The following is an 18,917-nucleotide window of genomic DNA, read 5'->3' as shown; positions in this document are numbered from 1 at the left end:
AATTTTAAATCCGAGGTGTATCTAAGATTGCCATAATAAAATTCTCAAAACTAAAACTTATAGCCCAAAAACCCCGGACATTTCGCTTGCAACCCCGCACATATACAAAAATGCGAATAAGTTAACAAGTTGGTTATAACAATAAATTAATAATTATTTTAGATTTCGTTTTCATTAGTACTTATTGTTAGAATAAAATGAATAAATTAAAAATGTTTTTAATTTAAAAGAAATTTTATTATTAGGTATCTATTTACCTTATTGTATATGGTTAATTAAATTTAAAATGCAAAATATTTAGGAATATTCTTAAACTCCGGACATTATAATTACCCCGGACACATTCAAAAAAATCCCCCCGGACGTTCCAGAACGTCCTAAAAAAAGAGGACGGTGTCCGGAGAAAAGAGGACGTATAGCAACACTAGGTGTATCTCGCATTAATGCGTGGCGTAATCTCTTCGTTAAACTAGGACGGTATGACACCGTTTATCTGTCCATCCAGCACTCTATGACATATGGGTCTAATCTCCGCTTATCGCGGATAAAGCGATAAGGGCGAGTTGTTGCGCGTCGCAAAAAAAAAAAAAAAAAAAAAAAAATGAAAAGAAAAAATCGACGCGCCTCGATATCTCTAATAATTTTATGAGAAGATGATGCGCGTAGAAATTGCGGACGCTGTGATCGTAGTCTGTAGTAAAGGATTAATATAATTTTGAGCGACGCAAAAATTTATGTTACGTAAGATGAGGGATCGGAACGAAGCTATGAATTATTTTGCCTGCGGTATTGATCTATATTACTTTATCATCAATTGTTGTCGATTATATATATGGTCGGATTACTTATAGTCGCGACATAATATCGAAATAATCGCTCGACAAGAGACGCATTAGATATATATAATTACGATCAAATAATTTATTATCGTAATAACAAGTACATATCTTTTTATCAATATAAAACAATCTCAGTAACATTATTATACATTCACAAAGAAAATGGAAAAAGTATTAATTACAATTAACTATAATAAAAGATTATAAATTATTACCGTTTTCGATTGTGTGCACGTGCATTTTTAATATCTTCATGATCAAAATCAAGATGATCGAAATGGATAGAGACAATAGAGAAAAACATGTGAATGAATATGTGAAATATTGATAGATAGACGAATATATTGTTATATTGCCAGAAAAAAACATACGCATATGTAATTTTAGGTTAAATAATTAAATAATTAAAAATTAGACGATAATGCTTTCATTAATGTAAAAATATTGTAAACGTTTTACATAACGAAACGAATTTAGAAAATAACAAAGGATAAAGGGGATATGAGTCATTTTCTATATTTATTTCGTAGTCCTTTTTTTATAGTATTTTTTAAGAATAGGTAAAAAAAAAAGATGGAAAGTTTGCACATATATCGTACAAGATATAATCACACATGCACATTGATTAAAATTGAATTCCTCTTATATCTATCAGTGATTCTGAAATATAAGACATACTAATCATTTCTCTGCGTGGATGTTATTACATAAATAAGCCAGTTCAAGCAGCAGTTTTAAAGATAACGCGCAGACTTTAGTCATATTTTCGTACACGTTGCATTATTGTATCGAAGAGAAACAAAATACGCACAATTTACTATCGGCAATTATGTAATCGCCGAGATAGACGCGATGTTTCGTCTAAGTACGATAATGCTCGGTGCATACTTTGAACGCGATTTAGATACATTCGTATTCGTCGTCGCTTGTCTAGACAAAGTTTATATCAAAATGGGGAGTGAAGTTTATCGTTGAATCGCGTAAAGTAATTGACAATTGTCCAATTAATTTTCCCATCGTATCTGAATATTATTCCAACAACAAGTATCATTCTCGAGCAGCAACGCAGGAATTTCAAACGACTCGCACAAACTTCGATCGTTCATTTTTTTTTCCTTATCGTTTCATGCGCAAACTGTAATTATTCTCGAAAGAGAGAAAGCGCGATTATGTGTCCAAGAGAGAACGATAATGATAGCTTTAGACCGGTTTGAATTCGAATGAAATATTCCAACAGAGAAACGTCGAGAAACGTCAAAAAATCGTAATGTTTCGTCGCGATTTTTTTAATTGTTTTTCTGCAAACAATAATTACTCAGTAACCGAGATAATTCGGCAATTTTTTGACGAGGTCGAAAATTTTATACAAGAATGTTTATATATATATACCTAGATAGTCCGAGATATCTTTATTATATCTTTATATCTCGGTGACTGCGACAGTGTCCGAGCAAAGATATCTCTTATTCTAAATCCAATAGTTAATCCTTGATAATTTTCGTTACTGTCGATGATGTTCGATACGGCGCGCGATATTGTATCATTGATAATAATCACCCTTTCTGAAGACAAGCTTTAAACTTCAATTTTCTCTTTCCCGCCCTCTTTCTCTTTCTCTCTGTTTCGCTCTGGTTGATTATTTTTTCCTGCGATTGCCGTAATTCGTACGTTTACCCTTGTGACATTTACTCACGTTTGCGCTGCGTTTCTCGACCGCGCCGTTGTTGTCACCTCTAAACGTCTTCGACGTCTCTGTCGAAAGAGAATAAAAATCAGATCGATTTCAGACGATCTGAATAAATTGTATGACTTAGCGTTGTAGCAAAGCCAGCTCATGCAAAGTGCGTAATTGACTATGTACCTGAAATCATTGATGCTGTAATGAAATGTGTATCACCATTAGCATACTCGTTCGTCTTTAGGGAGTTTCTCGAGACGCATTCTAGATAAATTAATAATGTGAATACTATTAACTTTATTTATTTAAAAATACAATATACATTTTTATATACATAACTTTAGTCAAAAAAATCGTCGCAAAAGCATTTCATCGAAAAATGCAGTTTAATAATTTCCATTAGTGCTCTATCGATATTATTTTTTATACAAACTTTTAATTTTTCTTAAATCGGTTGTATAATTATAATAGAATTGATTTTGTATATATATATATACTTGTTCTTGAGCTTTTTTTTTACAATCAGATAATTTATCAAAACAATAAACGACGAATGAAATAAAAAAATTCAGTGTTCTCTCATGTGAGTCTTTCGTGCCGAGAGGGATAGAGTGTGTTTCACATTTAAAATCAATTTTTTACAAATTGTTCCCTCAAAGAAACGAAGAGTCGAATTATCTTCTTGATTGTTCGATTTATTATACTAGGGTTGTATTTCGATCGTCTCGTATGTCGGGGTCACCGATAAACTAATAACTAACTAAATAATTTAAAATAATGCGACGAGAGAAAAAAATATATCAATCTTTTTCAATGAAATTCTTCGAGACTTAATATCGCTATCATGTGCGAAACAAATAGTTTCGCTGATAGCGTGAAGTTATGTCTCCCAACATTTCGCTAATATTCCGAGTATTCTGTAACTGATGATACAACCGAGAAGGTAATGATCCCAGGTGAAAAAATAGATCCTTCAAGCTTAAAAATTGTCATTATGGTATTAATTTTCAGATTTCAAAACATTTTATTCTGCATTTTTTATTTATTTTTTCACGTAAAATCGTTATCTTTCCGGTGATTGTATCACCAGTCACAGTATACTCTGTATAATCGTTAATAATCATTATTAATAACATTGATAGCAACCCATTGACGAAACTTGCACGTCCATTATACAGGTTGTCCCCGATTTAAATGACAAACTTCAGGAGCATGTAGGGGACCGAAAAGCTAAGACAAGAAAGTCCTTTCGAAGAGGTTTGCTCGTTTTTGCTCCATTTTGGAGAAAATCTCAAAAAAAGAAACAAAACAAGTTTTCGTTTTTTTTACTTATTTATTTACATTTTATTTATGTTATCATTTATTTAATGCAAATATTGTTCAAAATGTTGCCCTCTTGCAGCAATGCAAGCATTATATCTAGCACTAATCTCATTAATTGCAGCTAGACATTGTTCTAGTGATATTTGGTGCACTGCATCTATATAATTCGATCTCTTAATTGCTCTCTTGAATTGATTGGCACCGTAAAGGATAACATCAAGTGTTTACAAATGTAAGGAATCTTGAAGCAGAAAATTTATTCGGTGCCAATCAATTAAAGAGAGCAACTGACAATGAGAGATTGAATTTTTGCGATTTTTTCTAAGATGGAGCAAAAATGAGCAAAACTTTAAAGGACTTCTTGTCTTAGTTTTTCGGTTCCCTACACGCTCTTGAAGTTTTGCCATTTAAATTGGGGACACCCTGTATATGCGTAATACTACTGAATGATCTCTATGCGATTATGATATAGCCAGCAATACTGTCGACACGGAAAGCGAATGCACATGCAAGCGAAGCACGTATATAACAGAAAGATTAATGAAAAGGCGAGAAAGCGGCGAAAAAAAATAAAATCCACGCAAAATAGCCACATAGGAGACGCAGGATCACTTACTCTCGGTGATCGGCGCCTTCGGCATATCGTTGTCTGAGCTGATCGGCGAGTAGAAGATCGAATCGCCCTCGCTGGACTTGTCAGGCGTATAACACGTGGGCGAGTCGATACGCTGCGAGAGGCGCTCCTCTACCTTATCACGGCTCTCCCCGGCCGGCAATCTCTGAATTCGTTGAACAGGCACGTTGAACATTTTCGCACCCTTATCTTAAAGCGTCGTAAAAAATGCTCCACGATATCGATGCATCATTCGATTTGCGTCGCGTGCGAAAATTGGCACGAGTGTAAAAGAAAAATTTATGTTTGGAAATATGTGAATTATTTTTTAAATAAATTTCATAACGTTCTTTACGCGTCGTTGATCTTGCGTTTTTTTTTTTTTTTTTTTTTTTTTGAGGAATAAAAAATCGGGACGCGCGCGCGCGCGCGAAATTTGTTTAGGAAAATGCGATGATATCCTTTTTCGCTCGTGTGTTAGCTTACTCTTGTAATTTCAATTGGCACGAGGCGATCAAATCGAGACATCGAGAAATCGATTGCTCAATATTCGGCGTATTCCTCCTTCCTTAACTATCCATAAAGCCTTTGTCGACGACATATTTTACCTGGTCAAAAACTTGCGAGGCGGCCCGCTCAGCAGCCTGTAACTTCTCGATTTCATTTTCCACTTCCGTTTTCGCGTCACGCATCACGCGTTTAGAGCCTTCAATGAGATCGCAAAGCTCGGCGGAGGACACGTTACCATCATCCTCGTCGATCTCACTGTCACCATCCTCGTTGCTGTTGTCGCGACTTTCGTTGCTCGAAACGGTGCAATTGGCCGGCTGAAAAAGATGATAGCTGAAACGTGGCCAGATAAAACTTCCGTATCACGCAGAACCACATGCACGCGCGATTAAAAATATAAATGAAATGTAGCGTATAAGCCGTTGCGGGCTATCTATCGAAGAAAGAGGGTCACGTCAAGTCACTGAGTTTCCTTCATGTTCGCAAATTGAATACGATCGTGAATACGAGACGCTAATTTTGACGCGACTTTGATGAAAGAATAAAAATGTCAACTAGCAAATGAATTTCACATAGCAAATGAAGCAAAATAAACGATTTGTTTATTTAACAATATGATTATTTACTGTATGAAGGGGGAACGTAATCGTCTATAGATTTGTTTACATATTTGCAAATCTATATTTTATTAATGCATTATATCTCGATTACTCACATCGAAATCCTCATCTTCATCGCTGCTCTCCAAGGCAAGTCGATTGATTTTTTCTTCCAGAGTCTCCTCGTCCTCATCCTTATCATTCATCTCCTCCGATTCGCTGTGACTTATCAAGTTTCTTTGCTTCTCTGTATTATCTGTTGATTCCGTCACTGATTTTTCTTCCGATGTTGTTGTTGCCTTGAAAAAACATTTCATTGTTTCATCGAATGATAATCTCCGGTAATCTTCGCGAGAGATTTTTGGTAATACATGTAAAAACCCACATATACAAAAGACAATCCGTGGACAAATGTTTAGGAACATAAAATCCCAGAATTATGCAAAATGTCAAACAAGAGATTTAAAATCAAAAACATTAGTATGTCAGTATCCGAATAAAATACTCGAAAAAAGGAGAAATATTTTTAGAGACTACACCCGTACAAAGAGAATTTGCATGCACATCTTAATATACTCGAATACATGCGGTTTACACAATCACGTAGAATCAATGATGGATGTTTCTTACTTACAGCATCGGAGTCGAAGACGTTACTAACGTGAATTTTAGTGGGTGATGGTGATAGGGAAGGTTTGAACGTGTTCAGACAAGACAAGCTCGATAAGGTCAGACGAATGGATTTCATAAGGGCTCTTCTGGTCTCGTTCATCGAGGTTTTCTCATCCTACGCCCACCACCACAAGACTATTATCGTACTATTGATCTCATTATCTCTTTGAAGAGCAAAACGTATTTTTTCTTATACATTATCGATCGAAAGAAGCGCGTATGTTCTTACCTTATCCTCTTTTTCCCTCGTCTCACTGTTCTTTATGTCATTCAATCGCGTGCGACTTTTCTGTAGGAATTTTACCTGTCGGGGGAAGCGTTTTGATGATAAATGAGACATATGATAAAAAGGATCACAATATTTAAATAACTAAGTAGCAAAATAATATTTGTGAATTTTATAAAACTTTTTCGTGATGGAAAAGTTAATATAAAATATAAAACTTTATTATTTCTCTATCGATGCATAACATTAAATTCTGCACATGATGTAAAAAAGCGAGACGTACCAATGCTCTCGGCGTAACTAGGGGGTAACCTATTATGAAAGCGCCTACGTTCATCGTCATCCTCATTGTACGTAGCATCACCAAGCTCGGCAAGAATAAAATCCACGGCAATGGTCTCACGAATTCCGATTTCCCATTTTCGTCTAAAACGAGCAAGTTCGGAGCATAAATCTACGATTGATCGCACGATATTTACAAATCGTACCTTCAACTTCCTGGGCAGGTAGACTCCATTCCGCGCACTTTTCCACGGTCCATAGAAAGCTATCTACGAGTTTCAATGCTGTCTGACCCAACGAGGTTTGTACCGCGATCGATTGCAATAATCTCAATTCCGGGCAGATGCCATCGTTTTCCGATGTATTCTTGATTGTCTAACGAACGAGTAAACAATACAATTTATTCGATTATTCGGGTGTACATCGTATTTTTTTGCAGATGTAGTTTTGGAATACTCACTGCGGTTGATGAACTTTTGCATTCCATCGTCATGTTTATGTCGAAAATTAAATCACAATAGCTGGAAAAAATATTAAAGATATCATAAACGGTCTGTTTATGAGTTTAATTTTGAAGCTACGCGAGTTCGAACATAATTACATTACATCTATTTAATAATAATAATAATAATATATATATATATATATATATATATATATATATATATATATCAACTGTCAAAATATTATGACTGTGTGTGTGTTGGAGCGTATAATAAAACAGAAAAAATGATCAGAAAAGATAAACTTTTCTTGTCCGGTATAGATTCTCTTCTCTCATAAAAATAAGAATATATTTATTCAAAGATTTTCGATAATGTACGTTGATGTAATTACTTAGAATTTTATTCTCTTTTCTAATGATAAACAAATCATTCTAGTAATATGTTTATATAGAAAATGATTCGTCGATGATCGTCTACCGTCTCTCTTCTATTGAATCTTTTAAGTGCGAACTCAAGTCCTGATGACTCAGATACACAAAATAGACAATAAAGAAAACGATGATAATTTGTTATCGAGGAGGCACGACCTGCCTTATCAGGGCGGAACGCCAAAAGGAAGCCCAATAACGGCGTATTCTCATTGCAAAATACAATATGCATACGATCACTGGTGAAATGAATTAAACATTTCACAGGAATATCTAGCAAGTTGTGGATTTCGCGGACTTCATAGTCTATATGCGGTTTACTCTCGTGAAGCAACAATTATATTGATTTTCGTATTTTAAGAATTTTTTGCGTTTTGAGTATTTGAGAGTGACGATAAATTAAATTTAATCTTCGCATATGTTTCAATGAATCATAGAAATATAGAGCATATTGACGAGAATTGTGTGTGTGAGAGAAATTATTATTAAAATATATACTTAAATTTTAAACCATATATTTATAAACTGTTGTAATATTTAAGTATATACTTCGCGAACTATTTCTTAATAGAGATTATTCCATTTATTTATACATGTCAATTTATATTTTTAGAAACAGGTAAAATCTCTAACAATAAGCCGAACGCGAGAGAGAAGGAATGATGATCTTTATTAAACGGTTGCAATATATTGAATTGTGACAACATATTTTGTTTTAATCTATCTCGGTTTTTTAAATAAGATTAATCGCACTTTCCACAGTTGCAACGGCAATTTTTTTATAATACGATCAAACATCGTGAGAACATTCGTGATCTTAAACATTCTCACATCCCGTGCACGCATAATATTTACATAAGCTTGAATAATTTACTGACCAAGCAGCTTTTTTGATTCTGTTTTATCAATGACATTTTCTTCACATACAAAGTTTACGTGTAATTTAACAGATAAAAAGAATTTAATGTAATTTTTCTCTTTCTTGACTTAAACTCGATGATAGGAATATTACGGAATAATCTGCCGCGATGCTGGAAGCATCCAGCAAATAATGTATATGTTGCATGAGAAGAGAGAGAGAGAGAGAGAAAGGGAGACTAAAATAAACTATATGTTAAAACATTTAATTACGCGATTTTTATTTATTTTGATAAATTTGTTATGTAAAATTAATGGATTTAATTAGCAGTTGCACGGATTTTTTCATTGTAATCAATATTTATGTGTAACATCGATATTATCAGCAGAATGGTGATAATTGAATTTTCTCTCGAAACTGTTTGCTTTAATTCTCAATTTTTGAAGTTAATCTGAAAACAAAGTTTGCAAAATAAAGAAACGTGTATATGCAACATAAATAAATATATATATATATATACATATAGTATGGATTAATATTTATCTTGTTCTCTTCGAGATTTCGCGGATCTGTCAAATAGCAAATCTTAGAACCGATGTTTGCCTCGCGTGCTAAACAGAGCGATAATAAAGAATTGTAGAATTGTGTCTGCTGAATGTCTAGCACAGAAACTTCCAACTGGATTCTACTATCGTCTTACCAACTTACGTTTATATCGGTCATTTGGTTATCATAATTACGATATGTTTGCCTTTTCGACTTTGCCTTTTCGTGTTTTCGTTTGATTTGTGCGGCAGGTCTTGTCGACTATCAAAAATTTCGTGTCTATCAATATAATATAAAAACTCTCTAGATATATGTATGCACGTGTTTATGCGTAGAAATTAAATCAGAGCAGTGCAAAATTTATTTTAACAAAAAAATTAATTTAAAATTTATTTTAAAACACTGATTGTTATAGATTATATGTAGATTCTACATATAATCTATAACGCGTTTTACTTTTTGAAGTACTTTTACAAAATTACATATCTGTATATGTATAAATGATGAAATATATATTTTTGATCAAGACAGTTTGTAAAAATCATTTATAATTATCTCCTAATGTACGCGTGTATTCTTATTGCTGCTTATAATTTTATTATTTAATCATTAACAACGATAGCAAAGTTTTTTCGTAAATGTAGAAATTATTAAAAAATAAATAATATTAATATTAATTATTAATTATGAATGCAAACTATTCGTTTCTTCTGTTTAATCAACTAACTTATATTTATTTAGGCATCACTGTTTGTTAGTATTTAATGTATCGATGATACAACTCGCGATCCTCGATTTAATGTTTATAACGTTTAGGTCAGAAAGGACAGATTTCAAAATAGCATCGTATACACTGGTTAATACGTAATCTCCAGTTAAGTGATTTTGATGCGTTATTTTCTAGCATAGAAATGTCTCGATTCAAAAATTCAATCTTTCTCCGATTAAAAATTCGTAAATGCACAAAATTCTGTTAATATATCGTATAACAATGATGTATCACAAACACACATACTCTTCTTCCGAGGCGCAGAAAACAGTAATATAAGAAACTTTTCCATCGGTTATTGACGAGCATTCTTTACACGCAAAGTGTGATTTTCGCGATGTCTATCTGTTTTTAAATTTAGCTCAACATCATTGATTACCTCGTTGAAGATATGAAGAATGGATGAAGGCAACGATTGCTGCTGCTAATAAATCTTCGCCACGCGGTCAGGTAATTCTATTCAACGTTCTAGACCGGCAGTAGCGGAAGCTGTTCCTGACGAATACTCGATTACTTGCCGAGACTCTTACGACTGCGAGATGCTCAGAGCGAACCGGGAGATCAGAAGTTTCCAAGCTTCGTCGGACAGTGGCGTAACAATTTTAAACGATGCTTAAGCGTCCTTCCACGATATCGGAGCTCGAACAGTAAATCAAGTTTATGTAATGCGTTTTTTCTTCGATGCAGCAGATTCTGCGTGCGAATTCAGAATAAATCATATTTCTAGAAAAAAAAAAAAAAAAAAAAAACGCACCATAGGTTTTAAAAAAATGTAAGATTCGAAAAAAACTGTAATCTATCGACAAAAGATTATCACGACTAATTTCTTGTGCGATAAGTTAAGAATTAAAACATAGATTTTTTTGTTTTTCCGAATTTTCGTATCTACTATTCGCGAGACCTATTTTCTTGATTAATTATGAGTAAATATATTTATAGTCATCTCAGTAATCTCTTATATTTTTTGCGATAATACAAGCAGATAATATAAACAGATTTGCGCTGTTACATTACGTTCCTATTGAGATTAATTTTTTACAACCGGTTATTTATCTCTGATGAGTAGCTCTGTTTCTTGCAAAAAAGATGTTATTTAAGTCCACTCGATAGATAATTTTACGATTATAGTGTAATGAAGATGTAAAAGTTCGCAATACCTTTTTTGCCGCTAGTCTTAATTATAAAATTATTAAGAAATTACCGACATCTTAGATTGCGCAAAAAAAGCTTGATATGATTCAAGGATTCGAAAACAAACCGTATTTTATTCCTGGCTTTTTCGGATCGATTTTATTAAACGTTTATTACATCGGCAAATTTCAAATTTCAAAGCACATATAGAGCGATGAACAGAGCACAAGCCAAAAACTGTATCCCTCCTCTCTTCACTAGAACTTAGAAAAGACTTAGTAGTACGTAATGCGAATTACATCCTAATCAGACAATTATTATTCACAATGTGATTGACGCTCCTTTCGTTTGAAATTAATCCGACTCTTACGTGATCAATATCAATCTCGACAATCGAAATCAATATATCGAAAGCGCGCGCGCGCACATACACACACATACACACTCGCACGCGCATACACATACATGCTAGAAACACGTAAGCATTCGTGCACAACTCTACATATCGTACCTCTTTCGCTCATTTCCCTCTCACTCGCGTCTGCTCTCGAATCGTGTAATTTTACAGATTCTGTTTTTCTTATGAAAATGGAATACAGTTGTATCGTAACCAGCGATATTTATTGAAGAAAACGCTTTGTACGATTCAAAATATTTTACCGGAAACTCAAGAGTTCGCCGCATTTTAAGGCCATTTCTCACATCTCGACAGACTCAGAGATGCATACATGATCTTTTTTTTTCTAAAATCGATTTATATATGGGGTAAACGTTTCAATAGACGAATATCTTTTAATACGAGTTCTAACTTTAATTAGTCTTTCAAATTTTTACAATTCAGTAATATCGAGCGTATAAGCGTGCCATTTTATTTCGCAACCTGCCTTCGCAAAGCGCACACTGTTTCATTTATTGAAAAATCAAAGTACACAATCCTTGTCTCTACCAATGTATTATACAGTAGCTTTTGTGTTGATAAGACATAGAATAAAAGTTCGATGAATTGAATTTTAATCACTAACATGATTTATTCAAGAGTTATTTCCACCGATAGAATAAAAGTCTACTGCTCAGCGCAAAATCGCTGAGTGCATCGGCCATATTAGAGAGCACACCGCACAAAGAAAACAAGTCGAACGAAGATTGAATAGCTCTGGGCTGAGTTTCTCAGCAGGATTAACATTGTGTATAACTACAAATAGATTTCAAAAGATAAACTATGGGGATGGGTGAAGAACTTCGCGCGACTCGTTATCTCGATACAAACTTAATACATTTACAAACAAAACACGCATTTAAAAAAAAATGTAATTAACGTAAGTCGCTACATAACAATACAGATGCAGATAACATTAATAGATATCGATAGATATCCCCATAAATTTGTGGGAATTTGTCATAGATGTTCGGAATTCTACTACATTGTAACGCTATAAGGAAATGTAATAATTTGTGAAAGATTATTGATTGATTTTCTTCTTCTAATTATCTTCTCCTCTCATCCTCTTATCCTCTCAACAGTCAGAACAAGTTATTCAAGTGCACTACTCGACTTATGTTTATCCTAATCGTGCAAATCTTAATGATTTCGGTGAATTTTATTTATTAATGAAAAGAATGCACACACACAATCCGTTAAAACTGCAGAGTTTACTGATGTAAAGTAGTTTAGTAATTATGCAAGGGATACTCTCATATTGGTTCGCAGATATAATAAACCGAAACGCACTTGGATAATTTGCTGTTATTCATTTCGATTACAACCGTAAATAAAAAAAGGTTAATATTCCTCCTCATCATCGGGCACAAGCCCGTCCCCTTCCAATTCCTCAGGTGGCGCAAAACCATCCTAAAAAGATATAACAAATACATTGTAGATATTGTATTTATACGAAGGAAAATATCTCTTATAATCGCAATTTATTATTCCATAACTCTTGATATCTTGTGCATAATTATGAAGTACAAAGATATCATAAATCTGTAATAAATAAAACATCTAAAGATAAATTTATATTATATTTTTGATTACATTAAAAAATATTACTCATATCTATAGAGTTAATTTAACAAAAGAACAGAACATAGAAACACAGAAAAATAGAACATTAAATTCAAATTTGAAAAGACCAAAACTAAATTTGTCGGATATTATATTGCATGATATTGCTGTTACAATAAAAGAAGTTTGAATAATGTATAGTCTAATTACTATAATGTGTATATTTTAAAAATTTCAAATGTACAAAGATGCACATTAAATAAAGACATGAGGGCTGTGAAAAGTATCGATATTTCTAATACACATATGATATCGCAATCGTGCAATTAATTGAAAATTTTATGACACATTTAAGGAAATATCAAGTTAAATTGTAAAATATTAAATTGTGAATATCATAAAATTAGATGTCAAAATATTTTTAATGTCAGTGTCATAGATTTTTCTTAATACTTTTCGTTGTATGTTAACTACAATCAAAGCGCACAAAACGTTCTCATTACCTTATTAAAAAAAACGCGCCTGTTACAAACATATAAAAAAAGGTGCTTATAGTTTCATCTCAGTCGTCTTCTGTTCTATCATATCCTGGATATCCTATAATATTATAGCATCATATAGTTTTATATAAGCTTTCATTAAAATTCTGCTTTTAATTATCCATCTTTGCTTGCATAGATATATAAAAAAAATATAGACTTTAGTGCTTTGTTTAATCATGATGAATGATAAAAATGTGTCAATGTCTTCTCATAAATAATAACTTTGTAGCTCTCATGTCTTATATGAGATTCATCATGTTTATTAACAGAAATGAATAGTTTTTATATTGATTTTATATTATATAGTTTAAACAAATATACATAAATTATATTTGTACTATAATAAAAATTAACTATCAAATAAATTGGAAAAAATAGTATGAATTACCTCCGTTGCGTAAAGGACATCTAAAATTTTCTGTACAATAGGTGGAGGATCACCGCCATTGTCGCAATCTTGACACATGACTTCAATATCACGCAATTTTCCAAAATAGAAATCTCTCTCCTTTTCCAGGCCTTCAACTGACATCTTCAATTCGACCAACTGAAACATTTCATAAACTTTCGTTAAAAAGAGAAAGAGAAGATATGTACAAAGGAGATATATATTTCTATATAAATATTTATTAAATAAAATAGTTGTATATAATGTGTACCTGTGCACTAAGTTCTTCAACCTTTCCAGTATCACCACGATTACCGACCACTGTGTTTTTGGGTTGCACACGGTATGGTGGTGTAACTTTATTTACTATAGATATAAAGAAAATATATTATTTTAAAATACTACATTAAAATATAAGTAACTATCAATATTTCTATTGATATGAATGGAAACAACTCGTATCACAATTATAACTTGAAAAGATTAACAAAACTATTGATTTGGATATATATAAGCTATGTTTATGGAAAGCAAAAATATGCATGCAGGAATGCGTTTCAAAATCATGCACATGTATGTTACATTTGTAATAATGTATCTTACGAAAAAGAAATATATGCAAAAAAATAAAATCTTTCTATAGAAGAAAATTGCAAGACAATTTTTTTAAAGAAATAAAAAATGATTCTCACATTATCTTAACTTGTACAATACAGTGCATAGCAAGTTGATAGTATGATACCAGCTACAGATTAGTATAACAATATTAATAAAGATAGTCATCATAGACCAGTGGAAGGCTATAATTATTGTTTCAGAGTTCACTTTGTGTGAGAGGACAATATAATCTAACTACGTGTAAAATATTTCATACAATAGTATCTCATTCTCGATCAATTACATGTTCACTAAAATTTTGCTCCTTGCTTTAATACTTTTATACACACACACATATATATATATATATTATAATAATATCACAGTATTAATGGAACTGATTCTCTGACATAATCACTGAACATAGATTAGGAACAATTTTTTTTTTTACCCCATATTTTTCTTTATATATATCTCAGTCTCAAAACGTATACAAAACTAAGGAAGTAAAACGTGTAAATAACGAGAATTACAATTAAAAACGGAAAAAGATATCGAATTTCACCTAAAACGTTTGTACTATCTGGACGCACGGAAGATGGATGTCCCTCACCTAAAGGCAAATTCCATTTAAAATTATTGACATAATATTATGCAATAACCCATAATTGAAACTTTTGTTGAAATGTTTAGAGTAATGGAAAATATATAACTCCAATTCCTAGAGTTTCCTATATAGGTAAGATATAGACCATTACTGCCATATTCCTTGTCACAAAGAATATAATAGTACTGATTTGTAACCTATCTATATAGAACACACTGTATATCGCAGAAATCTCTAATAAAACAATAATTTAGTATGAGAATTAATAATATTTAATCCTGTTGATATAGCATTCATTCATGTAATATTAATAACTTGCCTGCAACAAGATCAGTCAGATAATCAAAATGGACACATCAAAAGACAATCAAATCAATAATTATTAATTAGTAGAAATCTGTGTTAATGCATAAGTTTGAAGTTATACTTGAGAAAAGATTATTTGTTGTCGAATCCTATTCTTTTTAACACGGTTAAGACTCAAACTTTTTTGTATATCGGAGAGATCATTATAAGTGATGTACCAGTAGTACGAGGAGCAGGCTTAGCCAAATTTACTGTATCACGTGGAGAAGTACGTTTCACATTAGAACCACCACGAGGTGCATTATTTCCGCCGCTACCCATAGGCTCTCCGCCTCGCATAGTAAGAGCATCGTAATCTGCTCCCGAGTAGTTTGCATCAAAGAACTTCTTGAACCATTGCAAAAACTCAAAGTTGTCTTGGAATCTGCCTTTCACCAGCCTATCAATTGGCACAATCTGCAAATGAGGAGTATATGTGCAAAATAAAATAAAATAAAATATAATAAATGTGAACAAATTATGCCAAATGGATGATGCAAACATGATTTTACACGCAATAATAACCGTTTTTAACATAATGTTGCAAGAAAGCACCACGTTTTATGTGGCTATAATAATAATATGCCAAGAATGAGATGATAAAATTAATATAAAACACAGAAATATACTGTGTGATTTCGTCTGTTACAATGATTAATTATGTAATATATCATTATATGATATAAAAATCATGGCAATGATAAAAATAAAAAAAAAAAAAATTTTTTTTTCTATTGCCTAACATGATCCTTTGTCCCTTATATATAAATTTATAAACTATTAAAAATAAACTTCTTGTCTAAACAGTCTTGTGGAATTCTTCTTCTTGTTCTATAATAAACAAATGCAAAACAGATACCTAATCCTATCCTATTCTCTCTCTTTCTTATATAAAGAAAATTATTTCATATAAATATATATATTAACAATTTATGTACATAAAAGTATGCCACATATCTCTCTGTAAATCTTTTAGCGCATCAAATTAGGTAGATTCATGTGAGATTCTTACTAGATTTTCTTATTGTTCATACTGTGGAAATTTAAAGAATGCATATATAAGATGAAGTACATGTGTTTATGTGTGACTTTGCAAAAATAGCTCATAATACATTTAATGTGTATCGATTTAAAATAATTTGGAATTACAGATACTACAAATTGCAATATACAATACTATTGCAAACGATCGCATATTAAAAGTTGATGTATGCACTTTTAAAATACACGTGTGCGTGTTTATATATGCATGTGGTGTGTGTGAGGAATGTTTATATAGAAATATTACTTAAACATGTTATAAAGAACATGCAAGAAGCGGTCGCGTAAAAAATCGAGATTGCAACGATATACCCTGCTGCTGTCGCGGAACGCTGTTACGTTGCTGTATGTGTTTTTGTTGCATTTGCGGCGGCTTCGATTGCGGTGGCAAGGGTACCAACTGGGGATTCGATAAATTATGCGTTCCGTCCACGCCGGAACCTAACGGTATGCAGCCGCGCGCCTCATAAGCATCGTATTCACGACCGTCGTAATTTGCATCAAAAAATTTTTTGAACCACTGTAGAAACTCAAAGTTATCTTGAAAGCGTCCTTTTATCAGCTTGTCCACTGGTATTACCTGAACCATTCCCATGGTCATATCATTACGATTTCCTTCATTCACACAAATTGTTCTACCCAAAATAATATTAGCGCATATGCCAGGCAATTTTAGGTCTTGATGTGACATTATATTATGCGGATATTATAATCATCTTATCTTAAAATAATCTTCATACTATGTCGTGTAATAATAATTTATCTATTTATATATTAGGATATTAATGATTATTTCTCATATTCATCTAATGTTCTTGAATTTGTTTTCCATAAGCTGTATTCTCTTTTTACAATCCCTGATAATTGCCAGTAAACAGAAAGGAGATAAAAGATAAGCGAAAGCATTATAATTTTCAATGTAATTATTTTAAAGTTTATCTTTTATAATATAATCTTTCCTCTGAATATAATTTTTGCTTATTGCCAGATATATCCTCTTTACATGAGTTAGCTGCCCTTAAGATGTATTTATCAAAGTCAATAGTAGAAGAAAAATAAGATAGCTGTTTGCTTACCTTATCCACATTCATCTTTTTGAAGCCACCTTGAAGAATTTTGAAATTCTGTATGTATTCGTGCTCCAGATTGGTTTTGAATTTGACTCTCTTCAAAGGTACACTGCCCGGAAAGAGCATGTCCATGAATTGACAATAAACCGCACCGGTGCACAATTCTTCGATTTTGGTGAACGAGGATTGGAGACAGTCGTTTACCCATGCCAACATATCGTGACGACTGAGATTGTCAGATGTCATATTCGTGGCATAGACATTAACAGCCATGTTGCTTTGCTTGCTCTAACTGAAAAATAATATACGTATAAAATATTAACAGATAATCTAGCGATACCAGTGAAATATTGAGATTATAGCACAATAATATATTGCGGTCAATTTTAAATTTAATGCTACAATATCATAATTATTGTCATTTCACACAAAGACCAAAAAAATTGTAATTAAAATCGCGATCACGATTCGCACAGTTAATCGTCCGATATAAATAAAGCGAGTAATCTTTTCGACAAAAAAATAAATGAGACCAATATACGTTAAATTTGCCGTTGCAACCCGGAACACGCGATCGGCGAGATCAATTGAACGATCGAATCCGAGAGGATCCCGCGAGGGACAATATTCCATTAACTTTTTTTGCTACGAAATTATCTCGCGTTCGCGACATATTCGGCATTCTTTATCGGCGATTTTGGATCGTCCAGACTCGTCGCGCCGTCTAATTCGCCTCGCCCGGGACGTACCTCGCGAGAGAAAAATCCAGAAAGGGCGAGGCGTTTGATCCGCGTGATCCGGAATTCGCGACGATGAGCAACGATAACTTACTTCGGTATCACGGGAGGAAAAACGCGGATAATAACAGCGAGAATCGGGAGTGGTTCCTCGCAGATGACAAATGTGCACTAGATCGTTTAAACGCGCACGCAACGGAAACTTCTAACGATTCCCTCGCGCGCGATTGGCCGGCGCGAAGTCGCGCGCGCGCGCGCGCTTCCCTACCTACGTAGACGATGTCCGAATGGTGTTCCCGGTCTCTACGCAACGCGTAGATTCAATGGGATCGAAGGGTTGCCGTACCACGTGGAACAAAAGCGAGAACGAAAAGAGATTCACCCGATTTGACAACGGTGATCCGACAAAGGAAGAAAGGAATACGGCCACAATTTAGACAGCGTGTAAAGATGTGTAATCTACGATTATCGACTTAAAGCCACGTTCACATCATGGGTATAATTATGGCAGATCCATCTTGCAAATGAGATTCGATATCCAATGGAAGAGAATTATTTTTGGGGGGATTCTAGCTAGAAATCCTTCGCGCATGAATAAAGAAATAACTAGCTCGATTAACTTGTGTGTATATGAACGAAAAATATAAATAAAAATATAAAAGAAATT

General features: G+C 33.1%; 2 protein-coding genes across 10 annotated transcripts; both read right to left on the bottom strand.

Annotated features, from left to right (window-relative positions):
• Positions 1-1,167: 1,167 nt before the first annotated feature.
• LOC138944831 (clumping factor A) lies at positions 1,168-10,448 on the bottom strand. 3 transcript variants are annotated; one of them, XM_070315880.1, is made up of 11 exons: positions 10,170-10,447; positions 7,203-7,263; positions 6,949-7,117; positions 6,744-6,886; positions 6,464-6,538; positions 6,197-6,349; positions 5,679-5,861; positions 5,062-5,280; positions 4,457-4,619; positions 2,701-2,781; positions 1,170-2,591 (listed from the first exon to the last, which is right to left on the bottom strand). In XM_070315880.1, exons 2-11 carry the CDS (start codon positions 7,233-7,235, stop codon positions 2,476-2,478), a joined length of 1,335 nt encoding a protein of 444 aa, XP_070171981.1. In that variant the 5' UTR covers positions 7,236-7,263; positions 10,170-10,447; the 3' UTR covers positions 1,170-2,475. The 3 variants fall into 3 exon arrangements, with proteins under 3 accessions (XP_070172000.1, XP_070171981.1, XP_070171991.1); XM_070315899.1 differs by lacking the exon at positions 6,197-6,349 and having other exon boundaries at positions 1,168-2,591; positions 10,170-10,448; XM_070315890.1 differs by lacking the exon at positions 2,701-2,781.
• A 630-nt stretch (positions 10,449-11,078) lies between these two features.
• On the bottom strand, positions 11,079-18,725 carry Eb1 (microtubule-associated protein RP/EB family member 1). Of its 7 annotated transcripts, XM_070315860.1 has the most exons (8): positions 18,345-18,480; positions 17,520-17,805; positions 15,582-15,819; positions 15,016-15,063; positions 14,125-14,219; positions 13,854-14,012; positions 13,427-13,520; positions 11,079-12,770 (listed from the first exon to the last, which is right to left on the bottom strand). In XM_070315860.1, the coding sequence occupies exons 2-7, from the start codon at positions 17,784-17,786 to the stop codon at positions 13,473-13,475; spliced, it is 855 nt and encodes a 284-aa protein (XP_070171961.1). In that variant the 5' UTR covers positions 17,787-17,805; positions 18,345-18,480; the 3' UTR covers positions 11,079-12,770; positions 13,427-13,472. The 7 variants fall into 7 exon arrangements, with proteins under 7 accessions (XP_070171961.1, XP_070171932.1, XP_070171923.1 ...); XM_070315831.1 differs by lacking the exons at positions 13,427-13,520; positions 18,345-18,480 and adding an exon at positions 18,633-18,725; XM_070315822.1 differs by lacking the exons at positions 13,427-13,520; positions 18,345-18,480 and adding an exon at positions 18,519-18,703.
• Positions 18,726-18,917: the final 192 nt, after the last annotated feature.

Source organism: Polyergus mexicanus, unplaced genomic scaffold (assembly GCF_030449975.1).
Source record: "Polyergus mexicanus isolate NDT 795.1 unplaced genomic scaffold, iyPolMexi1.0 SCAF_1, whole genome shotgun sequence".
In the NCBI taxonomy this organism is placed as follows: Eukaryota; Metazoa; Arthropoda; class Insecta; order Hymenoptera; family Formicidae; genus Polyergus; species Polyergus mexicanus.
Note: the sequence above shows the minus strand (reverse complement) of the source record. Positions and strands in the feature narration are given on the sequence as shown.